The 27,368-nt window shown below is 33.5% G+C and overlaps 2 protein-coding genes and 2 pseudogenes across 3 annotated transcripts; all 4 read right to left on the reverse strand.

Annotated features, from left to right (window-relative positions):
• Positions 1-7,816: 7,816 nt before the first annotated feature.
• Positions 7,817-11,744, reverse strand: LOC146930275 (transcription factor FER-LIKE IRON DEFICIENCY-INDUCED TRANSCRIPTION FACTOR-like; annotated as a pseudogene). Its single transcript, XR_015006322.1, has 5 exons — positions 11,559-11,744; positions 11,297-11,305; positions 8,956-9,130; positions 8,667-8,840; positions 7,817-8,382 (listed from the first exon to the last, which is right to left on the reverse strand). The product of XR_015006322.1 is annotated as a transcription factor FER-LIKE IRON DEFICIENCY-INDUCED TRANSCRIPTION FACTOR-like (transcript).
• A 4,700-nt stretch (positions 11,745-16,444) lies between these two features.
• LOC146930276 (transcription factor FER-LIKE IRON DEFICIENCY-INDUCED TRANSCRIPTION FACTOR-like) lies at positions 16,445-17,951 on the reverse strand. Its single transcript, XM_085701854.1, has 3 exons — positions 17,589-17,951; positions 17,306-17,479; positions 16,445-17,024 (listed from the first exon to the last, which is right to left on the reverse strand). The coding sequence occupies exons 1-3, from the start codon at positions 17,784-17,786 to the stop codon at positions 16,920-16,922; spliced, it is 477 nt and encodes a 158-aa protein (XP_085557980.1). The 5' UTR covers positions 17,787-17,951; the 3' UTR covers positions 16,445-16,919.
• A 132-nt stretch (positions 17,952-18,083) lies between these two features.
• On the reverse strand, positions 18,084-18,704 carry LOC146930277 (transcription factor FER-LIKE IRON DEFICIENCY-INDUCED TRANSCRIPTION FACTOR-like; annotated as a pseudogene).
• Positions 18,705-21,575: 2,871 nt separating this feature from the next.
• Positions 21,576-24,117, reverse strand: LOC146930278 (transcription factor FER-LIKE IRON DEFICIENCY-INDUCED TRANSCRIPTION FACTOR-like). Its single transcript, XM_085701855.1, has 4 exons — positions 23,292-24,117; positions 22,642-22,839; positions 22,359-22,532; positions 21,576-22,077 (listed from the first exon to the last, which is right to left on the reverse strand). The coding sequence occupies exons 1-4, from the start codon at positions 23,793-23,795 to the stop codon at positions 21,973-21,975; spliced, it is 981 nt and encodes a 326-aa protein (XP_085557981.1). The 5' UTR covers positions 23,796-24,117; the 3' UTR covers positions 21,576-21,972.
• Between the last annotated feature and the right edge of the window lie 3,251 nt (positions 24,118-27,368).

Raw genomic sequence — 27,368 nt, forward strand, 5'->3', positions numbered from 1 at the left:
ATGGTGCATTGATTACGGTTAAAGGGTCTAAAATGAATGGTTTATACATTTTAGATGGTTCCATAGTAATTGGTAATGCATCGGTAGCTAGTGTTGTACCTCATAATAATTCTGAATTGTGGCATTTGAGATTGGGGCATGTTAGTGAAAGAGGTTTAGTTGAACTAGCTAAACAAGGTTTGCTAGGAAAAGATAAATTGGACAAGCTAGAATTTTGTGAGCATTGCATACTAGGCAAGCAACATAGAGTGAAGTTTGGTAGTGGTATGCATCATTCTAGTAGACCTTTTGAGTATGTGCATTCGGACCTTTGGGGTCCTTCCAAGACTCTTACTCATGGAGGGGGTTCCTATTTTCTTTCCATCATTGATGATTATTCTAGGAGAGTGTGGGTCTTTGTTTTGAAAAACAAAAGTGACACATTTGAGAAGTTTAAGGAATGGCACACTCTCATAGAAAATCAAATGGGAACTAAACTAAAAGGTTTGAGAACTGACAATGGCCTGGAGTTTGTTTCAGAGCAATTTAATGAGTTTTGCAGGTTAAAAGGAATCAAGAGGCATAGAACCGTACCGAGAACACCGCAACAAAATGGTCTTGCTGAACGGATGAATAGGACCCTTTTGGAGCGGGTGAGGTGCATGCTTCTAGGAGCTGGGTTACCTAAGAGTTTCTGGGGTGAAGCAGTGACAACTGCTGCTTATTTGATCAATAGATGTCCATCAACGGGAATAGACTTCAAGACACCTATGGAGGTATGGAGTGGGAAACCGGCAGATTACTCCTCTTTGAAGGTTTTCGGAGCTTTGGCATATGCGCATATCAAGCAAGACAAGCTTGAGCCTAGAGCTTTGAAATGTGTCTTCATTGGTTATCCGGAAGGTGTGAAGGGTTACAAGTTGTGGAAATTGGACTCTTGTGGAGGATCAAAAGTCTTGATTAGTAGGGATGTTACCTTTGATGAGACCCGTATGGGGATGAAGTGTAAAGACCTAGAGACTTTAGAACCGGAAACAATGGTGGAGGAAACTCAGTTTGAGGTGGAGCTTCCAAATGAAGAGAAAGATGATGTGGAAGATGAAGCTTCAACATCGGATACAAGTGGAACTCAACCGGTAGTGGATCCCGATTATCTTTTGGCTAGAGATAGAGAGAGGAGGACCATTACGGCACCTAGAAGATATGGTTATGCGGACTTGGTGTGTTTTGCTCTAAATGCGGCTGAAGATGTGCAAGACTCGGAGCCTAGAAACTTCAAGGAGGCATTTGAGAGCAAAGAAAGCAAGTATTGGTTGAAGGCGGTGAATGAAGAGATGGATTCATTGGAAAAGAACCAAACTTGGAAACTTGTGAAGCTACCTAAACACCAAAGGGTAGTTGGATGCAAGTGGATCTTCAAGAAAAAGGAAGGTATTCCGGGAGTTGAAGGTCCTAGGTACAAAGCAAGACTTGTGGCCAAGGGTTTTACTCAAGTGGAGGGGATCGACTACAATGAGATCTTCTCACCGGTGGTGAAACATTGTTCCATAAGGATACTTATGGCTATTGTGAATCAATTCAATCTTGAGTTGGAACAAATGGATGTAAAGACCGCTTTCTTACATGGTGACCTTGAAGAGACAATCTACATGGAGCAACCGGAAGGTTTTGTGGAGGATAAGTCTAAGGTATGTCTTTTGAAGAAATCTTTGTATGGGTTGAAGCAAAGCCCAAGGCAATGGTATCGTCGGTTTGATGAATTTCTTTTGAAGACCGGCTTTGTGAGAAGCGGGTATGATTCTTGTGTGTACATGTTGAAGAGGGGTGAGAAAGTCATTCTCTACCTTCTTCTATATGTGGATGATATCTTGATGGCAAGCTCTAGCAAGGATGAGATTGTGAAGCTCAAAGAAAAGTTAAATGGTGAATTTGAGATGAAAGATCTTGGTCCGGCAAAGAGAGTTCTTGGAATTGATATCTTGAGGAATCGTGACAAAGGTGAACTTTTCTTATCTCAACTTAGTTATTTGAAGAAGGTGGTGGAGCGTTTTAGAATGACAAACTCTAAAACCGTGAGCACTCCCTTGGGTCACCACACAAAGTTGTCCATAAAACAATGTCCTCAATCCGAGGATGAGAAGCAAGCGATGGAAAGTACTCCCTATGCAAGTGGGGTTGGAAGCATCATGTATGGAATGGTTTGTAGTAGGCCGGACTTAGCTTATGCGGTTAGCATTGTGAGTCGGTTTATGGCAAATCCGGGTATTGTGCATTGGCAAGCTTTGAAGTGGGTGTTGAGGTATTTAAACGGGTCTTTGAAGTGCGGTTTGAAATACACAAGAGCAGCTCAAGATGAATATGCTTTGGAGGGGTATGTTGATGCGGACTATGCGGGCAATGTGGACACAAGAAAATCTTTATCGGGTTTTGTGTTTACTCTTTATGGCACGGCTATTAGTTGGAAGGCAAATCAACAATCCGTGGTGGCATTATCTACCACTCAAGCGGAGTACATTGCCCTTGTTGAAGGGGTGAAAGAGGCCATATGGTTGAAAGGGATGATTGGTGAGTTAGGAATTACTCAAGAATGTGTGAAGATACATTGTGATAGCCAAAGCGCCATTCACTTGGCGAATCATCAAGTGTATCATGAGAGGACAAAGCACATTGACATTCGCTTGCACTTTGTTAGAGACATGATTGAATCAAAAGAGATTGTGGTGGAAAAAGTGGCATCGGAAGAGAATCCGGCGGATGTGTTTACCAAGTCATTGCCTAGATCAAGGTTCAAGCATTGCTTGGACTTGATCAAGTTTGTTGAAGAGTAATTCCCTTTTGGAGAGAGCAGCATGGTGGTTGATGGTTAAACTGACATCATCACCAAATTAGAAGTCAAGGTGGAGAATGTTGTTTTGGCTTCAAATTTGTGGTTTTGAGAAACAGAGAAATCGTGACACGTTTTCATCAACGTGTCACGATTTTGGCTATGCCGAAAGCATGTTTTGCTGGTGTATAATCGTGGCACGATTTTGGGAAAACGTGACACGATTTTCGGCTTGCTGGGCACGTTTTCAGGATAAGGTTGGTCGTACCTTGGGTCGTACGTATCAAACGTGTCACGATTTGGACAAACGTGACACGATTTGGACAGCTGAAGACTGCTATATAAGTGTTTCTTTGCAGATTTTGAAGGAGAGCTGGAAGAGAGAGAAACTTGGATTACAAAGGAGGTAACTTTAGGGTTGAGTGTCTTTGTAGTGAGGATCTCTTGGGTTGGGAAACATTGTAAACACCTTGGGTAGTGAGATTTCACCATTGGAAGGATCAAATGCTTCCTTTTGTGTTTTCTCTTAGGATTCATTGTGAGTGTGGGTGACATGAAAATGGGTAGAAATTAGGTCTTGTTCTTTTGTGAGCTTTTAAGCTAATTTCTTGTAACCCATTTGTATCACTTTCATCTTAGTGGATTGGAGGGCTGCTCTCTCCCCCAGAGTAGGTCATATTGGACCGAACTGGGTTACCATCTTGGTGTGTTTGTTCCTTTCTTTCATTGCTTATCTTTATTGCTTTGATTATGCTTGTGGTGTTGCTCTACACTTAGATTTAGATCTGTTTTTGTTGTTGTTGCTTGGAGACACTTTATCTATTGATTACCACTTCCTTTGCTCCACACATCTTTGTTATTCATTGGTGTGATTTTGTCCGAATTCACAACATAGTTGATGAAAACAACTTATGTATGACACGTCCTTAAGCTTTTTACAATTTATTTTGTAAGCATTAAATTGAACTGTTTATCGAAACATGACCATAAACTCAACACTTCATTCGGCCTTGCCTCCTCCTCGCATTAACCAAAGTCTTGGATCTATCATTTTTTGGCTTTGGCTTGGTAGCAACACTTGTAGCTGTTGTGGTAACACTTGTTGTTGTTGTTGTAGGACAGAAGTAATCTTGTTGTTGTTGTAGGACAGAAGTAATTATTGCCATCATATTCTGCTCTTATTTCCCCCTTAGATTCCCCAGAATTTGTTGATAAAGCCCATAAGAAATGTCCACTGCAGGCAGCACCGTTCCTGGCTTAGTATCTGGCCATGTTCAGTAGTAATCCTTACTAGAGCTACTGTTGCAGGGACTGGACGCAGTAGGAATAACCTCGTCTCTATCATTTCGAATGTCTTCACGCAGAAGCTTTGTTTGCACTACAATTTGTTTGCACGAGTGAGGGATATTGTCGAAAACGAATAATTTCAAGCGCCTCATAAATGGTCCCGAACAATCACAAAGGCAGTCTTCCAATTATTGTCATTTATCAGGGTGATGCGGTCACAAATTTAAACGGTCAAAAGAAAAATTTTGCTCCCTAGAAATAGGATTGTGGTGGGAGAAAGCGTGTCTAGCCATTAAAGATCGTTAAACCACAGTCGCACGGTTCTCAATTCACATCAGTATGTGGTACGTGTTCGGGTTCACGGTTCGTAACTTTCAAATAATTCGGTACGTAGAGGTATACATAGTTGGAACGTTACGGATTTGTGGTATAGTTTTCAAATTAGAATATTTGAAAACATATTAACAAATATTAACAGAAGGTATTTTGTATGTCCCATATCGGTCATTTCACATCATGTTAAAAGGAAGAGGGAGTTATATATAAAGAAGCTTACTACTTGCTTTATATGAGAAACAAAAAGCCACATCTGACATGTTCAATTGGCCAGGGAAATTGCTCTTGTCGGCTGCATTTTTCTCCCTTGCATATTATGAAAATACCAGACAATTTGGTATTTTCGCGGTGTGTGAAGAGCAAAGATGAGCGACAAAAGTTACTTCTTTTGCTATAAGTTAAAAGAAATAGATTATTTAAATTTGTGTTATTGTGTTGTAGTATGTTTGTACACAACATTTGACGAATTTATACGAGAGTTCATGGTGAACCGATTCTCCAAAGTACTGGTACTCGCAGTTCTCAACAGTGTACTTGAATAATGTTACTATGCGTTAAACAAAGTGTGAGCAACTACAACAAAATTTACGTATTTAAATTAGTTAATTTCACTTGACACTATTTAGAGTCTCAATACAATGGTATGAAAAAAGAGAATCATTAGAGAATTAAATTGATTTAATATTATAATTTTAAGATCCGGTAATAGATAACAGTGTTATCAATACATGGTCTCATACATGATTTCATTGCTATTGGCCAATAATAATGACTCAAATTAGAGACATGAATATTATAAAGTTTCATGCCTCATCATAATCCATCTAATACAACCTTAATTAGTATTACAAGATTAAAGTATATAAATTAGATGTGTCAAGCGTGAAAAGAAGGTATGAATTCAAATCCTTGGTTTAGAAAAGCACTAATCACCCATAGCTTTAAATCTGGTAGGTTGATTTCTGGTCCAGAGAATTGTTAACAAAATAATGAAGGTGATTAGGATTTTCTGAATCCCTTTGTTTTCTAGTTGGGTCAATCTAGTTTCTAGTCTTGATAGCTTTACGTCCTGCAACCTCAGCCTTAAGCTTCTAGGCTTGTGATTGAAGTTCATACATATATGAAACAACATCTGCAATTATAGAAGCCTAATCCATCTATACATATAACTAAATAGAATATCAATTATATATAGGAAACTCTCAAATGTAGTCAAGCTTAATTAATTCACATATTAATTATAATAAGCCTCTTATGTAGGGATGAAGCTAGAAGGACCAATAGAGGCCACAAATCCCTCTAGATTTTTATAATTTTTTTTCATATTAATATGCTATTATATTTTTTGTCACTATATTTCTTTTCTGTGAATTTAATATGATATTATAGAATGAATTTTTTTTACTCAATTTAGCCTTGAACATTCAAGTTTCTAAGGTTAATTACACTAACTACTATTTAGAATGCATAACAATGAAAAATAAAATAAAATTTTGTCTGCAATTTACAAAAGAACAATAATCCTCAATGAATATCAATTTTGCGATTTTTTTTTTACTTATTGCATGCAGGGTTATTTACGCAATCTCATATGAACGATTCAGTGTCTTGATTTTATCTTGAATTAATTATCCTCTTAACTTTGCATTTTGTTGTTTCATTTTTTTCTTTCTTTACTATTCAAAAATCTTCTGTAGTCTCGTCATATTAAAGCGATCCTCAAGAAACTCATCTTTCATATATATTTGAAATTTCTTATAATTTTTGGATATATCATATGATTTTTTAAATTTCTTGAATATATTACGCATATAAAAAATTGTGTTTTCTTTACTAAGTTATACTCTTAAATTCGGTCCCTCCTAAACTAAATTTCTGGTTCCGTCTCTGCTCCTATGCTTGTATGAAATTTACAAGGCTAACCTTTACTCATCTTTCTTGATCTTCATTATCGATTTATATAACCTGTATAGTCGGTCTTTATCTTATAAACAAATTTCTTATGATTGAGTTACAACCTCTTTGGATTAATTTATTTGACCATATCTACCGGCAATGTGAGGTTGTTTGGGATAGTTTATGAAAATAACTTATGTATGACATGTCCGTAAGCTTTTTTCAGTTTATTTCTATAAGCACTTAATTGAACTATTTATCAAAACATGACCTTAAACTCAACACAAACATGACCGTAAGCTTGTTATGTTGGGAACCAAAGAACGCAATGCATAAATCTTATCCTTCATTCGGCCTTTCCTCTACTCATAAACCAAAGTCTTGGCCATCATTTTTCGACTTTGGCTTAGTATCATCAATCAACACTTGTAGTTGTTGTGGTAATGCTTCTTGTTGTTGTAGGAGATGATTAATTATCACCATCATTTGCTGCTCTTATTTCCCCCTCAGCTTCCCCATCAAAATTTGTTGAGAAAGCCCAGCAGAAGTATGCTCCCAAGAAATAGGATTGTGGTTGGTTGTGTCTTAGCCATCGAATGATCGTTAAACTATAGTCACACGGTTCTCAATTCGTTTTGGGACGTGGTACGTGTTCGGGTTTACGGTTCGTAACTTTCAAATAATTCGATATGTGAGGTATACATAGTCGGTACGTTATGAGTTTGTGGTAGTTTTAATTAAATTATAATATGAACGTGAACAATGATAATGAAAAGATATTATCAAATAGTATTAACATAAGGTATTTTGTATGTCCCATATCGGTAATTCACATCATGTTGAAGGGAAGAGGGAGTTATAAATAAAGGAGCTTACTACATTCTTCATGAGAAAACAAAAGCCATGTCTGACATGTTCAGTTGGCCGGGGAAATTGCTCTTATTGGCTTCCTTTTGCTCTTGTATATTGTGAAAATACCAAAATTCCTCAGCAATTGGGGTATGTATTTTGGTAGGGGACCTTTGGTATTTTTGCGGTGTGTAAAGAGCAAAATTGAAGTGATAAGAGTTGCTTCCCTTGGCTATAAGTTAAAAAAAAAAAAAAATTAAAATTTGTGTTATTGTGTTGTGGTATGTTGGAACACAACATTTGACAAATTTATGTGGGAATTTATGTGAACCGTTCTCCAAAGTAAACCGTTCTCCAAAGTACCGTGAACTCGCAGTACTCAACAATGTACTTGAATAATGTTACTATGCGTTAAATAAAGTATGAGCAGCTACAACAAAATATTAAGCTGTACAAATTTTTTACACACATAAGTCAAATACAACTCTATTTTTCAATACAATTTACTTCTGGTCGCAAGTTTGTATCTTAATTATATGTTTTCTTAAATTAGTTAAATTAGTTCATTTCATTTGACACTTTTTAGAGTCATTAAGTAACTTATGATTGAGAGTCTCAATACAATCGTCTCAAGAAAGAGAATCATTACGGAGTTAAATTGAATTAACCTTATAAATGATCCATTAATAGATAAAGATAGTTATCAATAGAGTTACATATAGGGTTTGATTCCTCTTTTTACACATACTACCACTTGCCTATTGTTTAGAAAAACACTGACATTGCTATTGGCCGATAATAATGGCTCGAATCGGAGAGTTATGTCACTCATGCTCATAGCTAACTAGCATTAAGAGACATGAATCTATGAAGCACGAACACTCCTCAGATTATGCGTGTTTCGGTGTTGGAAATGTGCCGTGTCTGACACCGACACGACACATATAATTACACTGAATTCTCTCAAATTATTAGCAGCATCGACGTGACAGTGTTCGTATCGTGTCCGGTGTCCGTATCCGTACTTCAAAGTTCACGTCTCATCAAAATCCATCTAATACAACCTTAATTTGAATTACAACATTAAAGTATATAGATTAGATGTGTCAAGCGTGAAAAGAAGGTATGAATTCAAAGCCTTGGTTTAGAAAAGCACTGATCACCCATAGCTTTAAATTTGGCAGGTTGATTTCTGGTCCAGAGTCTTTCACCTATTTTCACATGATAAGCATGAATTAATATATCAGTAAACAGATAATGAAATAGAATAATGGATTAAATATATTTTTATTACCCTAACATTTAGGTTTTTTTAGTCTCAGATCCATTTTTTAGTCCCTATGAATTATGAAATTACATGTTTTTAGTCCTAAAAGCATGTAATTTTGTTTTGTAGAGACGGAAAAGTGGATACAGAGACTAAAAACAAAATCTGAGATAATTATAATGATTAGAAATATATTTAACTCTAAATAGAGGGAATAATATAACTTACATTCAATGAAAATGTAAATAGAAAACCGTCAGAAACAGTGGCCAAATTTGAATTCTGAACATTGAAATCTTTCAAAGATTCAAGAGACTTGTACAATGAAGCAGCCACCCTTTCTCCTTTATTGCATACTATTTTAACATAAAACCCTCTTTCATCCACTTGAAACATATCAATCTACACAAAGCCACATTCAAAGATGTTACAAATTACAATATCTTACAAAGAGACTAGTAACTAATTAACTAAATAAAACTTTTTATTGAGCTAATTAGATATTTATCAAACAAACCTGGACAGTTTTCTTGCATATTGAACCATTGTTGTTAGTAAATTGAATCTTTTTGGGGTTTTCAATTGATCCTTGTTGAGTTTTGGGCTTCAAGTCCTGCAACCTCAGCCTTAAGTTTATTGGCTTGTGATTGAAGTTCATGCATATATGAAACAGCATCTCCAATGATAGAAGCCTTATAAATATATACATATAATTAAATAAAATATCAATTATATATACTTAACTCTCAAATGTAAAGCAAGTCAAGGTTAATTAATCACATTTTAATTATAATAAGACACTTATGCTTGTATGAAATTTACAAGGCTATTCTAGTCAACAATGAATCTTAACTATTTTGGATAGTAACATATAGGCTGAATAGTGGTAATAAGTCCGAAGCGATTTTCATCTTATAAATGGATTTTTAAGATTGAGTTAGACACGACACAAATTTTATGATACTAAATTTATCATAATTTGAAGCAGCGGTCAACAACTGCGATATAAAAGATTTTGAAGCCTCCCTAATGGTTTCACAAGAGAAATTTTGACGACATTTTGGCGCAATATAAAGGTTTGCAGTGTAACCGCAACACTTCTAAGAAGCCTCTAACTAACTGTTGAGTTGTCCATTAAGTGTGGGCTTAGCTGACATCTATTGTCAATACCTTTGTTAGATTACTTGCATTGCATAAGTGTGAAATCTTAGAATTTTATAATCTGATAATAGATAAAAAGAGTGATGAATATTGACATACAAGATATCTATGAAGCCCCGATACCTGACACGATACGAATACGATACCGATATGGCGATACGAGAAAATTTTCAAAACTCCCGATACGATACGGCCTCGATATGTTATTAAAAAATTAAATTTAAAACTAATAGTATAAGTGCACAATGTATAAACATAACTAAAAATGATAATAAACAAACATTCACATTAATGAAAAATGATCAAAACAAGTGATAATTAGTACTATCAAAAGAGAACATCATTAATACAATCCAAAGAGAACATCATTAGTACTATCAAAAAAGAACACCATGTTTTAATGTTGACTACTTAATAATTAACACTAATTGAGATTGAAAACAAACAATTTTTTCCCAATTAGAGAGAAAAACAAAAGAAGAGAATAAGATATTAAAAAGAGAAGAACAGAAGAAATATAGCATTAGAGAGAAGAGAAACAAAGTAGAACTCACCAGAGGTGTTGATGGAGGCAATGGATGGAAGATGAGATATTTATCGCTCTCAGTGGTTCTAATTTTTTGGGGTTAGAAGAGACAAATGTTTTGGATAGCACTGCTAGTCTTATGTATTTTTATTTCTTAATCTTTTATTATTTTTTTTAAAAGGAAATATGTAAGAGAGAAGTATCGGTGTCGGAGTATAAGTTAGCCGTACCGGGGTATAAGTTAGCCGTATCTGACACGTATCGGTCATTTTTTTTTCAAAAAAATAAATACTAATTGGCCGATACTTCACCGATACACGTATCGGGACGTATCGGGGCGTATCGGTATCGGATACGTGTTTTGGAGTATCGGGGCTTCACAGCAAGATATGTATGTTTTATTTTATAAGCAAAATTTGATCTCATATGAATAAGCAAGCATGCAAAGAACCCAGAAGATTGGAATAGAGAATGGATCCTCGCTCAATGATAAAATTTCCATTGCAGAGAGCCCCATCCAAATTGCAACACCACTGCTTCCTACTTTGTAATGTGTTATAGCTAGCGAAAATTCACATTATAAATTTTGTGTTATATTTGACATATTACAAACAACTATGTTGGTTTTTATGTCGTACATTGTCATTATTTAATTGCTGTTTCATAAATTTTGTGTCAAAATATTCATGTATGTATTATGCTATATGATGACATAAATTCGGCAAATGTATCAAATCGCATAAGTAAAATCGTCTCTATAATGATTGTTGTTTCTACGCGGCACTTGATTTTGCTTAATTAAAAACTGTTAAATGGAGGAATTTGCATAAGAGCTTATTGCAAAGAAAATAAAAGAGAATTGTTAACAAAATAATGAAGGTGATTAAGATTTTCTGAATCCCTTTATGTTAAAGATGCTTCAAGTCCTGCAACCTCAGCCTTAAGTTTCTAGGCTTGTGATTGAAGTTCATACATATACGAAACATCATCTCAAATTATAGAAGCTTAATCCATCTATACATATAACTAAATAGAATATCAATTATATATAGGACACTCTCAAATGTAATGTAAAGAAAGTCAAGCTTAATTAATCACATAATAATTATAATAAGCCTCTTATGCTTGTATGAAATTTACAAGGCTAGCCTTATTTACAATGAATCTTAACTTTCTTGATCTTGAATATCGATATATAGCCCTAAATAGTTGGTCTTCATCTTATAAACAAGTTTTTTATGATTGAATTACAACTTCTTTGGATTGATTTATTTGAACATATCTACCATCACTGACATAAGTACATGCAAGGTGTTTGAGATAGTCTACCTGTCCATAAGCTTTTTTCAGTTGATTTCTATAAGCACTAAATTGAACTGTTTATCCAAACATGACCTTAAACTCAACACAAATTTGAAGATAGTGGCGTGTACCTTAGTTACGCTGGGAACCAAAGAATGCAATGCATAAATCTTACGATTCATTCGGCCTTGCCTCCTCCGCGCATAAACCAAAGTCTCGGATATATCATTTTTCGGCTTTGGCTTAATATCAACACTTGTAGCTGTTGCGGTAACAATTGTTGTTGTTGTTGCAGAACAGAAGTAATTATCACCAATTCACCATCATTTTCTGCTCTTATTTCCCTCTTAGCTTCTCCATCAAAATTTGTTGAGAAAGCCCAACAGAAATTTTCACTGCAGGCAGCAACGTTCCGGGCTTGAGAAATTTTGCACCACAATTCACTTTGATTATGCCAGCATCTGGCCTAGATCAGTGGCAATCCATACTAAAGCTACTATTGCAGGGACTGGATGCAGTACGAATGACTTCGTCCCTCCTATCTATTCGAATGTCTTCACGCGGAAGCTTTATTTGCACTACAATTTGTTCGCACTAGTGAGGAATATTGTCGAAAACGAATAATTTCAAGTGCCTCATAAATGGTCCAGAATAATCACAAAGGCAGTCTTCCAATCATTGTCATTTATCAAGATGATGTGAGCACAAATTTTCTTTTTATAGATGATTGGCCTAGTGACCACACATACACTCACATGGGAAGGAAAAAGGTTGAAACTTGGGATCGGTACTAACATAAAATGTCATAACAGCCAACCATATTAGGCTGCAACAATCGGGACGATGCAGTCAATTTAAACGGTCAAAAGAGTGTCTAGCCATCAAATGATCGTTAAACCATAGTCACACGCTTCTCAATTCGGTACGTGGTACACGTTCGGGTTCACGGTTCGTAACTTTCAAATAATTCGGTGCGTGGAAGTATACATAGTCAGTACGTTTTGTGGTAGTTTTAATTGAATTAGAACATGGACGTGATTAGTGATAATGAAAACATATTATCAAATATTAACAAAAGGTATTTTGTATGTCCCATATCGATCATTCACATCATGTTGAAAGGAAGAGGGGGTTATATATAAAGAAGCTTACTACTTGCTTTATATGAGAAACCAAAAGCCACATTTGACATGTTCAATTGGCTATGGAAATTGCTCTTGTCGCCTTCATTTTGCTCTTGCATGTTGTGAAAATACTAGACAATTTGGTATTTTCGCGGTGTGTGAAGAGCAAAAATGAGTGACAAGAGTTACTTCCGTTGGCTATAAGCAGGGCCGGCCCATAGCCCGTCGAGGCTGGGCTACGGCACCGGGCCTCCAATTTTTTGGGGCCCAAATTTTTTTTTTTAAAAATATTTAAGACACTAAATAATGGTTATATATGTATTAAAAGCAAATAATATCAATCTACTAAGTGTGCTTCTGTGGCACGGGTAGCTTTTGGTGAATGAGAGGTCATGTGTTCAAGTCCCACCAAAGTGTAATTTTTAATTTTTTTTTTTTAAATGACTTGTGTAATTTTTTTTTCGGGCCCATAATTTAATTTTTTTTGCTTCCCTTATAAAACTAAAACGGGGCCTATGAATTTGTTAAGACGGCCCTGGCTATAAGTTACAAAAAAAAAAAAAAAGATTATTTAAATTTGTGTTATTGTGTTGTAGTATGTTTGTACACAACATTTGACGAATTTATACGAGAGTTCATGGTGAACCGATTCTCCAAAATACTGGTACTCGAATAATGTTACTAGTGTGAGCAAGTACAACAAAATTTACGTATTTAAATTAGTTCATTTCACTTGACACTATTTAGAGTCTCAGTACAATGGTATGAAAAAAAAGAGAATCATTAGAGAATTAAATTGATTTAATATTATAATTTTAAGATCCGGTAATAGATAACAGTGTTATCAATACATGGTCTCATACATGATTTCATTGCTATTGGCCGATAATAATGACTCAAATTAGAGAGTTATGTCACTCATGCTCATAGCTAACTAGCATCAAGAGAAATGAATATTATAAAGTTTCATGTCTCATCATAATCCATCTAATACAACCTTAATTAGAATTACAACATTAAAGTATAAATTAGATGTGTCAAGCGTGAAAAGAAGGTATGAATTCAAATCCTTGGTTTAGAAAAGCACTAATCACCCATAGCTTTAAATCTGGTAGGTTGATTTCTGGTCCAGAGAATTGTTAACAAAATAATGAAGGTGATTAGGATTTTCTGAATCCCTTTGTTTTCTTGTTAGGTCAATCTAGTTTCTAGTCCTGATAACTTTAAATTATAAAGATGCTTCAAGCCAACCTCAGCCTTAAGCTTCTAGGCTTGTGATTGAAGTTCATACATATATGAAACAACATCTGCAATTATAGAAGCCTAATCCATCTATACATATAACTAAATAGAATATCAATTATATATAGGAAACTCTCAAATGTAGTCAAGCTTAATTAATTAATCACATATTAATTATAATAAGCCTCTTATGTAGGGATGAAGCTAGAAGGACCAATAGAGGCCACAAATCCCTCTAGATTTTTATAATTTTTTTTCATATTAATATGCTATTATATTTTTTGTCACTATATTTCTTTTCTGTGAATTTAATATGATATTATAGAATGAATTTTTTTTACTCAATTTAGCCTTGAACATTCAAGTTTCTAAAGTTAATTACAGTAACTACTATTTGGAATGCATAACAATGAAAAATAAAGTAAAATTTTGTCTGCAATTTACAAAAGAACAATAATCCTCAATGAATATCAATTTCGCGATTTTTTTTTTTACTTATTGCATGAAGGGTTATTTACGCAATCTCATATGAACGATTCAGTGTCTTGATTTTATCTTGAATTAATTATCCTCTTAACTTTGCATTTTGTTGTTTCATTTTTTTCTTTCTTTACTATTCAAAAATCTTCTGTAGTCTCGTCATATTAAAGCGATCCTCAAGAAACTCATCTTTCATATATATTTGAAATTTCTTATAATTTTTGGATATATCATATGATTTTTTAAATTTCTTGAATATATTATGCATATAAAAAATTGTGTTTTCTTTAGTAAGTTATACTCTTAAATTCGGTCCCTCCTAAACTAAATTTCTGGTTCCGTCTCTGCTCTTATGCTTGTATGAAATTTACAAGGCTAACCTTTATTTGCGATGAATCTCATCTTTCTTGATCTTCAATATCGATTTATAAAACCTTTATATTCCGTCTTCATCTTATAAATAGATTTCTTAAGATTGAGTTACAACCTCTTTGGATTAATTTATTTGACCATATCTACCGGCAATGTGAGGTTGTTTGGGATAGTTTATGAAAATAACTTATGTATGACATGTCCGTAAGCTTTTTTCAGTTTATTTCTATAAGCACTTAATTGAACTATTTATCAAAACATGACCTTAAACTCAACACAAACATGACCGTAAGCTTGTTATGTTGGGAACCAAAGAACGCAATGCATAAATTTTATCCCTCATTCGGCCTTTCCTCCTCAGCTCATAAACCAAAGTCTAGGATCCATCATTTTTCGACTTTGGCTTAGTATCAATCAACACTTGCAGTTGTTGTGGTAATGCTTGTTGTAGGAGAGGAGTAATTATCACCATCATTTGCTGCTCTTATTTCCCCCTCAGCTTCCCCATCAAAATTTGTTGAGAAAGCCCAGCAGAAGTTTCTACTGCATGCAACACCATTCCCAGCTTGAGAAATTTTTGCATCGCAGTTCACTTTGATTATGCTAAAATTCAAGGACTATCACAAAGGTAGTCTTCTAATCATTGTCATTTATCAAGATGATGTATGTGACCACAATTTTGTTTATAAATGATTGGCCTAGTGACGACACATACACTCACATGGGGAGTACAAAGGGTTGGAACCTGGGATCGACACTAACATAAAACGTCATCACAGCCAACCACTAGGCTGTAACAACAGGGACGATGCGGTCACAAATTTAAACGGTCAAAAGAGAAACTTTGCTCCCAAGAAATAGGATTGTGGTTGGTTGTGTCTTAGCCATCGAATGATCGTTAAACTATAGTCACACGGTTCTCAATTCGTTTTGGTACGTGGTACATGTTCGGGTTTACGGTTCGTAACCTTCAAATAATTGGATATGTGGGGTATACATAGTCGGTACGTTATGGGTTTGTGGTAGTTTTAATTAAATTATAATATGAACGTGAACAATGATAATGAAAAGATATTATCAAATAGTATTAACATAAGGTATTTTGTATGTCCCATATCGGTAATTCACATCATGTTGAAGGGAAGAGGGAGTTATAAATAAAGGAGCTTACTACATTCTTCATGAGAAAACAAAAGCCATGTCTGACATGTTCAGTTGGCCGGGGAAATTGCTCTTATTGGCTTCCTTTTGCTCTTGTATATTGTGAAAATACCAAAATTCCTCAGCAATTGGGGTATTTTGGTAGGGGACATTTGGTATTTTTGCGGTGTGTAAAGAGCAAAAATGAAGTGATAAGAGTTGCTTCCATTGGCTATAAGTTAAAAAAAATTATTATTTAAATTTGTGTTATTTTGTTGTGGTATGTTGGTACACAACATTTGACAAATTTACGTGGGAATTTATGTGAACCGTCCTCCAAAGTACCGTGAACTCGCAGTTCTCAACAATGTACTCGAATAATGTTATTATGCGTTAAACAAAGTATGAGCAGCTACAACAAAATTTGCTCATAAAAAATGTGGCAGATGTGCTTTAATTTGTTGTCTATAATATTAAGTTGTACAAATTTTTTACACACATAAGTCAAATACAACTCTATTTTTCAATACAATTTACTTCTGGTCGCAAGTTTGTATCTTAATTGTATGTTTTCTTAGCTTAGTTAAATTAGTTCATTTCATTTGACACTTTTTAGAGTCATTAAGTAACTTATAATTGAGAGTCTCAATACAATCGTCTCAAGAAAGAGAATCATTACGGAGTTAAATTGAATTAACCTTATAATTTGATGAACCATTAATAGATAAAGATAGTTATCAATAGAGTAACATATAGGGTTTGATTCCTCTTTTTACACATACTACCACTTGCCTATTGTTTAGAAAAACACTGACATTGCTATTGGCCGATAATAATGGCTCAAATTGGAGAGTTATGTCACTCATGCTCATAGCTAACTAGCATTAAGAGACATGAATCTATGAAGCACAAACACTCCTCAGATTATGCGTGTTTCGGTGTTGGAAATGTGCCGTGTTTGACACCGACACGACACATATAATTACACTGAATTCTCTCAAATTATTAGCAGTATGACAGTGTTCGTATCGTGTCCGGTGTCCGTATCCGTACTTCAAAGTTCACGTCTCATCAAAATCCATCTAATACAACATTAATTAGAATTACAACATTAAAGTATATAGATTAGATGTGTCAAGCGTGAAAAGAAGGTATGAATTCAAAGCCTTGGTTTAGAAAAGCACTGATCACCCATAGCTTTAAATTTGGCAGGTTGATTTCTGGTCCAGAGTCTTTCACCTATTTTCACATAATAAGCATGAATTAATATATCAGTAAACAGATAATGAAATAGAATAATGGATTAAATATATTTTTATTACCATAACATTTAGGTTTTTTTAGTCTCAGATCCACTGTTTAGTCTCTACGAATTATGAAATTACATGTCTTTAGTCCTAAAAGCATGTAATTTTGTTTTGTAGAGACGGAAAAGTGGATACAGAGACTAAAAACAAAATCTAAGATAATTATAACGAATAGAAATATATTTAACCTTAAATAGAGGGAATATAGCTTACATTCAATGAAAATGTAAATAGAAAACCATCAGAAACAGTGGCCAAATTTGAATTCTGAACATTGAAATCTTTCAAAGATTCAAGAGACTTGTACAATGAAGCAGCCACCCTTTCTCCCTTATTGCATACTATTTTAACATAAAACCCTCTTTCATCCACTTGAAACATATCAATCTACACAAAACCACATTCAAAGATGTTACAAACTACAAATATCTTACATAGAGACTAATTAACTAAATAAAACTTTTTATTGAGCTAATTAGATATTTATCAAACAAACCTGGACAATTTTCTTGCATATTGAACCATTGTTGTTAGTGAATTGAATTTTTTTGGGGTTATCAATTGATCCTTGATGAGTTTTGGACACTACTAATGATGCTTCAAGTCCTGCAACCTCTGCTTTAAGTTTCTTGGCTTGTGATTGAAGCTCATGCATATATGAAACAGCATCTCCAATTATAGAAGCCTTATCCATATATACATGTAATTAAATATAATATCAATTATATATACTTAGCTCTCAAATGTAAAGCAAGTCAAGCTTAATTAATCACATTTTAATTATAATAAGACACTTGTGCTTGTATGAAATTTACAAGGCTATTCTAGTCAACAATGAATCTTAACTATTTTGGATAGTAACATATAGGCTGAATAGTGGTAATAAGTCCGAAGCGATTTTCATCTTATAAACGGATTTTTAAGATTGAGTTAGACACGACACAAATTTTATGATACTAAATTTATCATAATTTGAAGCAGCGGTCAACAACTACGATATAAAAGATTTTGAAGTCTCCCTAATGGTTTCACAAGAGAAATTTTGATGACATTTTGGCGCAATATAAAGGTTTGCAGTGTAACCGTAACAACAATTTAAAACCATGAAGTGTACCTTAGTTATATTCGGAACCAAAGAACGCAATGCGTAAAGCTTATCCTTCATTCGGCTTCGCCTCCTCCTCTCAGAAACCAAAGTCTTGGATCTATCATTTTTCGACTTTGGCTTAGTATCACAACTTGTAGTTGTTGTGGTAATGCTAGTTGTTGTTGTTGTTGCAGGAGAGGAGTAATTATCACCATCATTTTCTACTCTTAATCCCCCCTTAGCTTCTCCATCAAAACGAGAAAGAACCAAGTGAAGAAGTAGGATCAAAAGCAGTGACAGTATTATCTATGTTGTGATCAAATGGGTTGAAGGAAATGAAAGGAGTGAGTTATCAACAAAACTTTGATTCATTATAAGGTCAGAATTGAAGTTACAAATAGTAGTATCTTCATTTTCGTCCCCACGAATCAAATTGATGAATTGATCAAAGTTTGGATCATCAATGAAATCGTGTAACTCATAGTCATTGTTAATCTTTGCTAGTGTCTCTGGATAAAAATCCATTGTGTCTATTTTGGTTGAAAGTTAGAAAATATGGTGAGTGAGAGATCTAAATATTGTATATATATGTAACTTTTTTGTTCTTGACCCTCCGACTCTCGTAAGGAGCCCTGCTAATCTGGAGTTAGACGGAAAAGCAAGTAACGTCTAGTTAAATATTGTTTCAGTCAAGGTTCTAACTCGGCTTTTTCTCATGAATAATTTATCTTTAACTAAAACTTATTAACCATTTGAGTTCAATCACTTGATTAAATAATTCATTGAACTTTGACATGATGAATAATGGCTAATTATTAATTAATTAATTATTAATATGATATTAATTTTGGTGTAAAGGGAATAAGATAGACTCCCTACACCAAATAAGTTTGAAAATATTGCTATTTGAAGCATGTATATTTTATTTTTCTCTTTGGGCCATATGATTTTAAAAGAATCTTTTCTCTTTCCTGAAATGTCCATGATAGATAAAAAAAAAAAGGGAAACACATAGTTTTATAGAAACAAATAAATAAACCTTTCAACAGATTAAATAATGTGAGTTACCGAGTACTGTATTATTTTTAGAATAAAAACTGAGTACTGTATTATTATATAACTCCTTAAAAAAATGGCAAAATGCAATTCTACTTATGTAGTCATAAATTTCACTTTCACATCATGCTGGTTAGCTTTGATACTGTTATTTTATTTTGCTGATTGATGTCTTAGTGCATAATTGCTTTCACAACTTTTGTAGTTAATTAAAATCGGTGTCATGCATGTCCTTGACTGCTTTATGGTCACTTTCAGATCATTAACACATAATACTTCCCCGGATATATAAGTGATGGACAATATGGACTCTAACCTTTTTTTCACGAGAACTTTATCGTTGACAACTATGAAGACTAATCCTTCAAGTAAGACAGAGTAAAAATATATAAACCATAAAATAAAGCTCCATTGCAATCATATTATTGGATACGAACTCGATATCAGCAGTTAAGTTAGTTAAAAATGTCCCTTAATTTGATTTAATCAATGGGAAACACTTTCAATAGAATCTCTTGGCTTAATCCATCTATACATATAACTAAATAGAATATCAATTATATATAGGACACTCTCAAGTGTAATGTAAAGAAAGTCAAGCTTAATTAATCACATAATAATTATAATAAGCCTCTTATGCTTGTATGAAATTTACAAGGCTAGCCTTATTTACAATGAATCTTAACTTTCTTGATCTTCAATAATATATAGCCCTAAATAGTTGGTCTTCATCTTATAAACAAGTTTTTTATGATTGAATTACAACTTCTTTGGATTGATTTATTTGAACATATCTACCATCACTGACATAAGTACATGCAAGGTGTTTGAGATAGTCTACCTGTCCATAAGCTTTTTTCAGTTGATTTCTATAAGCACTAAGTTGAACTGTTTATCCCTCATTCGGCCTTTCCTCCTCAGCTCATAAACCAAAGTCTAGGATCCATCATTTTTCGACTTTGGCTTAGTATCAATCAACACTTGTAGTTGTTGTGGTAATGCTTGTTGTTGTAGGAAAGGAGTAATAATTATCACCGTCATTTGCTGCTCTTATTTCCCCCTCAGCTTCCCCATCAAAATTTGTTGAGAAAGCCCAGCAGAAGTTTCTACTGCATGCAACACCATTCCCAGCTTGAGAAATTTTTGCATCGCAGTTCACTTCGATTATGCTAAAATTCAAGGACTATTACAAAGGTAGTCTTCTAATCATTGTCATTCATCAAGATGATGTGACCACTATTTTTTATTATAGATGATTGACCTAGTGACGACACATACACTCACATGGGGAGTACAAAGGGTTGAAACCTGGGATCGACACTAACATAAAACGTCATCACAGCCAACCACTAACAACAGGGACGATGCGGTCACAAATTTAAACGGTCAAAAGAGAAACTTTGCTCCCAAGAAATAGGATTGTGGTTGGTTGTGTCTTAGCCATCGAATGATCGTTAAACTATAGTCACACGGTTCTCAATTCGTTTTGGTACGTGTTCGGGTTTACGGTTCGTAACTTCCAAATAATTGGATATGTGGGGTATACATAGTCGGTACGTTATGGGTTTGTGGTAGTTTTAATTAAATTATAATATGAACGTGAACAATGATAATGAAAAGATATTATCAAATAGTATTAACATAAGATATTTTGTATGTCCCATATCGGTAATTCACATCATGTTGAAGGGAAGAGGGAGTTATAAATAAAGGAGCTTACTACATTCTTCATGAGAAAACAAAAGCCATGTCTGACATGTTCAGTTGGCCGGGGAAATTGCTTTTACTGCTTCCTCTTGCTCTTGTATATTGTGAAAATACCAAAATACCACTTGGGGTATTTTGGTAGGGGACATTTGGTATTTTTGCGGTGTGTAAAGAGCAAAAATGGAGTGATAAGAGTTGCTTCCATTGGCTATAAGTTAAAACAAAAAAATATTTAAATTTGTGTTATTGTGTTGTGGTATGTTGGTACACAACATTTGACAAATTTACGTGGGAATTTATGTGAACCGTTCTCCAAAGTACCGTGAACTCGCAGTTCTCAACAATGTACTCGAATAATGTTACTATGCGTTAAACAAAGTATGAGCAGCTACAACAAAATTTGCGTATAAAAAATGTGGCAGATGTGCTTTAATTTGTTGTCTATAATATTAAGTTGTACAAATTTTTTACACACATAAGTCAAATACAACTCTATTTTTCAATACAATTTACTTCTGGTTGCAAGTTTGTATCTTCATTGTATGTTTTCTTAGCTTAGTTAAATTAGTTCATTTCATTTGACATTTTTTAGAGTCATTAAGTAACTTATGATTGAGAGTCTCAATACAATCGTCTCAAGAAAGAGAATCATTACGGAGTTAAATTGAATTAACCTTATAAATGATCCATTAATAGATAAAGATAGTTATCAATAGAGTTACATATAGGGTTTGATTCCTCTTTTTACACATACTACCACTTGCCTATTGTTTAGAAAAACACTGACATTGCTATTGGCCGATAATAATGGCTCAAATTGGAGAGTTATGTCACTCATGCTCATAGCTAACTAGCATTAAGAGACATGAATCTATGAAGCACGAACACTCCTCAGATTATGCGTGTTTCGGTGTTGGAAATGTGTCGTGTCTGACACCGACACGACACATATAATTACACTGAATTCTCTCAAATTATTAGCAATATCGACGTGACAGTGTTCGTATCTTGTCCATATAGATTAGATGTGTCAAGCGTGAAAAGAAGGTATGAATTCAAAGCCTTGGTTTAGAAAAGCACTAATCACCCATAGCTTTAAATTTGGCAGGTTGATTTCTGGTCCAGAGTCTTTCACCTATTTTCACATAATAAGCATGAATTAATATATCAGTAAACAGATAATGAAATAGAATAATGGATTAAATATATTTTTATTACCATAACATTTAGGTTTTTTTAGTCTCAGATCCACATTTTAGTCTCTACGAATTATGAAATTACATGTTTTTAGTCCTAAAAGCATGTAATTTTGTTTTGTAGAGTCGGAAAAGTGGATACAGAGACTAAAAACAAAATCTAAGATAATTATAACGAATAGAAATATATTTAACCTTAAATAGAGGGAATATAGCTTACATTCAATGAAAATGTAAATAGAAAACCATCAGAAACAGTGGCCAAATTTGAATTCTGAACATTGAAATCTCTCAAAGATTCAAGAGACTTGTACAATGAAGCAGCCACCCTTTCTCCCTTATTGCATACTATTTTAACATAAAACCCTCTTTCATCCACTTGAAACATATCAATCTACACAAAGTCACATTCAAAGATGTTACAAATTACAATATCTTACAATAGAGATTAATTAACTAAATAAAACTTTTTAATGAGCTAATTAGATATTTATCAAACAAACCTGGACAATTTTCTTGCATATTGAACCATTGTTGTTAGTAAATTGAATCTTTTTGTGGTTTTCAATTGATCCTTGTTGAGTTTTGGACACTGCTAATGATGCTTCAAGTCCTGCAACCTCTGCTTTAAGTTTCATTGCTTGTGATTGAAGTTCATGCATATATGAAACAGCATCTCCAATGATAGAAGCCTTATCCATCTATACATATAATTAAATATAATATCAATTATATATACTTAACTCTCAAATGTAAAGCAAAGTCAAGGTTAATTAATCACATTTTAATTATAATAAGACATTTATGCTTGTATCAAATTTACAAGGCTAGTCTAATCAACAATGAATCTTAACCATTTTGGATAGTAACATCATTTTTTTTGAAGGGGATAGTAACATATAGTGTGAAGCGATTTCTCCTTCGAAAAAAAAAAGTGTGAAGCGATTTCATCTTATAAACATATTTTTAAGATTGAGTTAGACGCGACACAAATTTTATGATACTAAATTTTTCATAATTTTAAATAGCGATCAGCAACATGGCCGCAATATAAAAGATTTTGAAGTCTCCCTAATGATATCACAAGAGAAATTTTGACGGCATTTTGGCGCAATATAAAGGTTTGCAGTGTAACCGTAACAACAATGTGTACCTTAGTTATATTGGGAACCAAAGAACGCAATGCGTAAAGCTTATCCTTCATTCGGCTTCGCCTCCTCCTCTCCGAAACCAAAGTTTTGGATCTATCATTTTTCGACTTTGGCTTATTAGCATCAACACTTGTAGTTGTTGTAGTAATGCTTGTAGTTGTTGTTGTTGCAGGAGAGGAGTAATTATCACCTTCATTTTCTACTCTTAATTCCCCCTTAGCTTCCCCATCAAAACAAGAGAAAGAACCAAGTGAAGAAGTAGGATCAAAAGCAGTTATAGTATTATCTATGTTGTGATCAAATGGGTTTGGAGGAAATGAAAGGAGTGAGTTATCAACAAAACTTTGATTCATTATAAGGTCAGAATTGAAGTTACAAATAGTGGTATCTTCATTTTCCTCCCCACGAATCAAGTTGATGAATTGATCAAAGTTTGGATCATCAATGAAATGATGTAACTCATAGTCATGGTTAATGTTTGCTAGTGTCACTGGATAAAAATCCATTGTGTCTATTTTGGTTGAAAGTTAGAAAATATGGTGAGTGAGAGGTCTAAATATTGTATATATATGTAACTTTTTTGTTCTTGACCCTCCGACTCTCGGTAAGGAGTCCTGCTAATCCGGAGTTAGACCGAAAAGCAAGTAACGTCTAGTTAAATACTGTTTCAGTCAAGATTCTAACTCGACTTTTTCTCGCGAATAATTTATAAACTTATTAACCACTTGAGTTCAATCACTTGATTAAATAATTTATTGAAATTTGACATGATGAATAACTAATGACTAATTATATATGATATTAATTTTGGTGTGAATGGAATAAGATAGACTCCCTACACCAGATAAGTGCTATTTGTAGCATAATAATATTTTAATTTTCTCTTTGGGCCATATGATTTTAAAAGAATCTTTTCTCTTTCCTGAAACAAATAATTTTATAGAACCAAATAAATAAACCCTTTCAACAGATTAAATAATGTGAGTAACTGAGTACTGTATTATTTTTTGAATAAAAACTGAGTACTGTATTATTATATAACTCCTTAAAAAATGGCAAAATGCAATTCTGCTTATGTAGTCATAAATTTCACTTTCACATCATGCTGGTTAGCTTTGATACTCTTATTTTATTTTGCTGATTGATGTCTCGGTGCATAATTGCTTTCACAATTTTTGTGGTTAATTAAAATAGGTGTCATGCATGTCCTGGACTGCTTTTATGGTCACTTTCAGATCATTAACACATAATACTTCCCCGGATATATAAGTGATGGACAATATGGTCTCTAATATTTTTTTAACGAGAAATTTGTGGTTGACAACTATGAAGACTAATCCTTCAGGTAAGATAGAGTAAAAATATATAAACCATAAAATAACTAACACTCAAGTTGCATTCACACATTATTGGATATTGATGAGCTATGAGGGAAGTCTCACTGGATTGGATCATATATTGCCTAAGAGCAATGACACAAGTGAATTAGACACCACATATTACCAAAAATCTTAAGACATTGGATTTATAGACTCTCCCGCTTCTTATATGTTGTTCAACCTCAATTCTTCCGATCAATGTGAGACTTTATCTCACACTTAATACATTACAACATATACAAACTTCATACCTATTGTTAAGTTGGTAAAAATTGTCTCTTAATTTGATCTATAAGCACATAATACTTCCCCATATATACTTCCCCATATATATAAGCGATGGACAATATCGTCTCTAATATTTTTTTGGCATAAACATCTTAGTTATCAATTGTATGAAGTAAAAATACATAACCATAAAATAACGTTGCGCTACATTCACATTATTAGATACAAACTCGATACCGGTAGTTAAATTGGTAAATAAGTCTCATGATTTGATGTAATCAATGGGAAACACTTCTAATATTACATTTTGTTGAGGAGTTCGAATGAGCATCAAGAGCAACAAAGAATAATAACATTGCCACACATATTAATATTTTACACCCACAACTTATCACCGACCTGATGGTATAACCTTTTTCTCTTTAACAACTTCACTCATCTTGAATTTTGTGGTATACCTTTATAAAGTTTATAGGTAACTATTTTCGTAATCCAACTCAATGAAATTAAAGTACTAATTTTAATGATTCAAGTTCGCAAGGAAATTCCGACTTAAAAGACTAATCCATAAAGTGGGACACTCTAATGACTAAAATATAGTATTCAAACTCAATATAGAACACATAACAATGCTCTAGTGTCGACACGTGGTCTCTTATCTATTTTACGGTCCTGTATAAAACTAATTAAAAGTATGTGTGTGAAGAGAATCATAGGGAACATAATGACGTTATTCATCACATTTTTTTTTTTCATTTTATCAAATAAAAATAACTGTGAAGTCTTGTGAAGGAAAGCAACCGATAGCAACTCAAGTAACAAAATAAATAAATAAATAACTACTTAATAATTTAATACTACGTAATTGCTGAGCTACATGCAAGCTGGAACTAACGTTTAGGTATATATTATATATATATAGTTAGCCAAGTGATCCTTTTGCTGTTTTAATTCATTTAATTTACTAATGTAAGTGTAGATGCAAAGCGTGTATACCAACTCCAAATCAAACTATCAAGTTGAGAGTAAAGAATTAATTGAACCTTACAAATACAGAATAAATTGCAGCTCTCGTAAAAGTCCCCAAGCTTCACCTTCACTTGCTATAATATCCGGTTTAATTTGTTGTATAATTGCTATTGACCATAGCCACAATTTAAAACATGTATGCAATAATTCTATTCTTTTTGCTCTCGTTGACTCAATCAAATAACTAAAGTTCTAGATCATCTAGTACTATTGTTGGCTTATAAAAACAATATAAACTTAGGTAAGCAAGCATGCTTTAATCACAATTTTGGGTTTTTATTTCTAGCAATCAAGACAATGAGTAAATATTAAATTCATCCATGACTTTGTATAGCGCTCTTAAATAGGTCTTAAAGATTAGGAATATTTTAGAAAGGTTTTTAACTCGGTAAAATTTTATCATATTGTTCATTGTAAAAATATGTTATATAATAAATTGAAAGTAAGTGGTGAAATACATTGATCAAATTGATAATAAGTTGTTAAAATATAAAAATCTAATTGTAGTAAATGATTATATGTAAAAACCAACTTATCAGTTTTTTTGGGTGGTGTATGAGGTTCGAACCTCGGACCTTGCATATGTTATGCATTATCCTTACCAATTGAGCTAAACTCACGGGGACAGACCAACTTATCAATTTAGTAGAATTAGAGAATTTTTTAATATCAATAATTTTGGAAACTAGTTTGTGGTCTACTCTCAAAATAAGGGAATAGTATCATAAGGAAGTGTCACAATAGCTATTTTTGCACAATACTTAAAAAAGAATATGGACCACACGAATGGAACGTGGGAAACAACATGAGGCTGAAGCTTACACGTGCTCGTTCCCATATTCGTTTTTCATTTGCCACAAACCACACCCAACAAATTCAATGACCTATTCTACTACTAATTGACCATTAGTCTCATTTACAATAATCACAATTCATACATCAATGCTATAGTGTAAAAATGGGTATTTTAGTTCAAGTTCTACTTCTAGATTTGAAATGAATGCTCACGGGGACATCTAGAAGTAGAACTTATTCATATTTTTTTTCTCAATTAGTCTTAAGCTAGAATTCATCTTTAAGGTGAATAAATGAGGTGTTTGAGACTCGAACATCAACCATTGCACATAACAATGCATTGTTCATATACTAACTAAGTTATGCTCACAGAAATATGTCATACTCTGTTATTACGTTTTGCATTCTAACTCTCTTTTTAAAAATAATACTCAAAATATGCCTTCAAATGTAAAAAGGCAGGTTTAAGTCAGTTCTTGATAACCTACACATTTTGGTTATTGTATTGCACTCAGTGACGGATTCGTAAATTTAGACAGATGGGGGCAAGATTTTATATAGTAAATATTTATTCAAAAAATTTAGGAATGTACTATAAGTGATCAATTAATAATAACATCATTATCATTGTTTCACAAAAAAAATACT

Source organism: Medicago sativa, chromosome 4, assembly GCF_051527215.1.
Source record: "Medicago sativa cultivar Bolivia chromosome 4, Bolivia_mono, whole genome shotgun sequence".
Classification (NCBI taxonomy): Eukaryota; Viridiplantae; Streptophyta; class Magnoliopsida; order Fabales; family Fabaceae; genus Medicago; species Medicago sativa.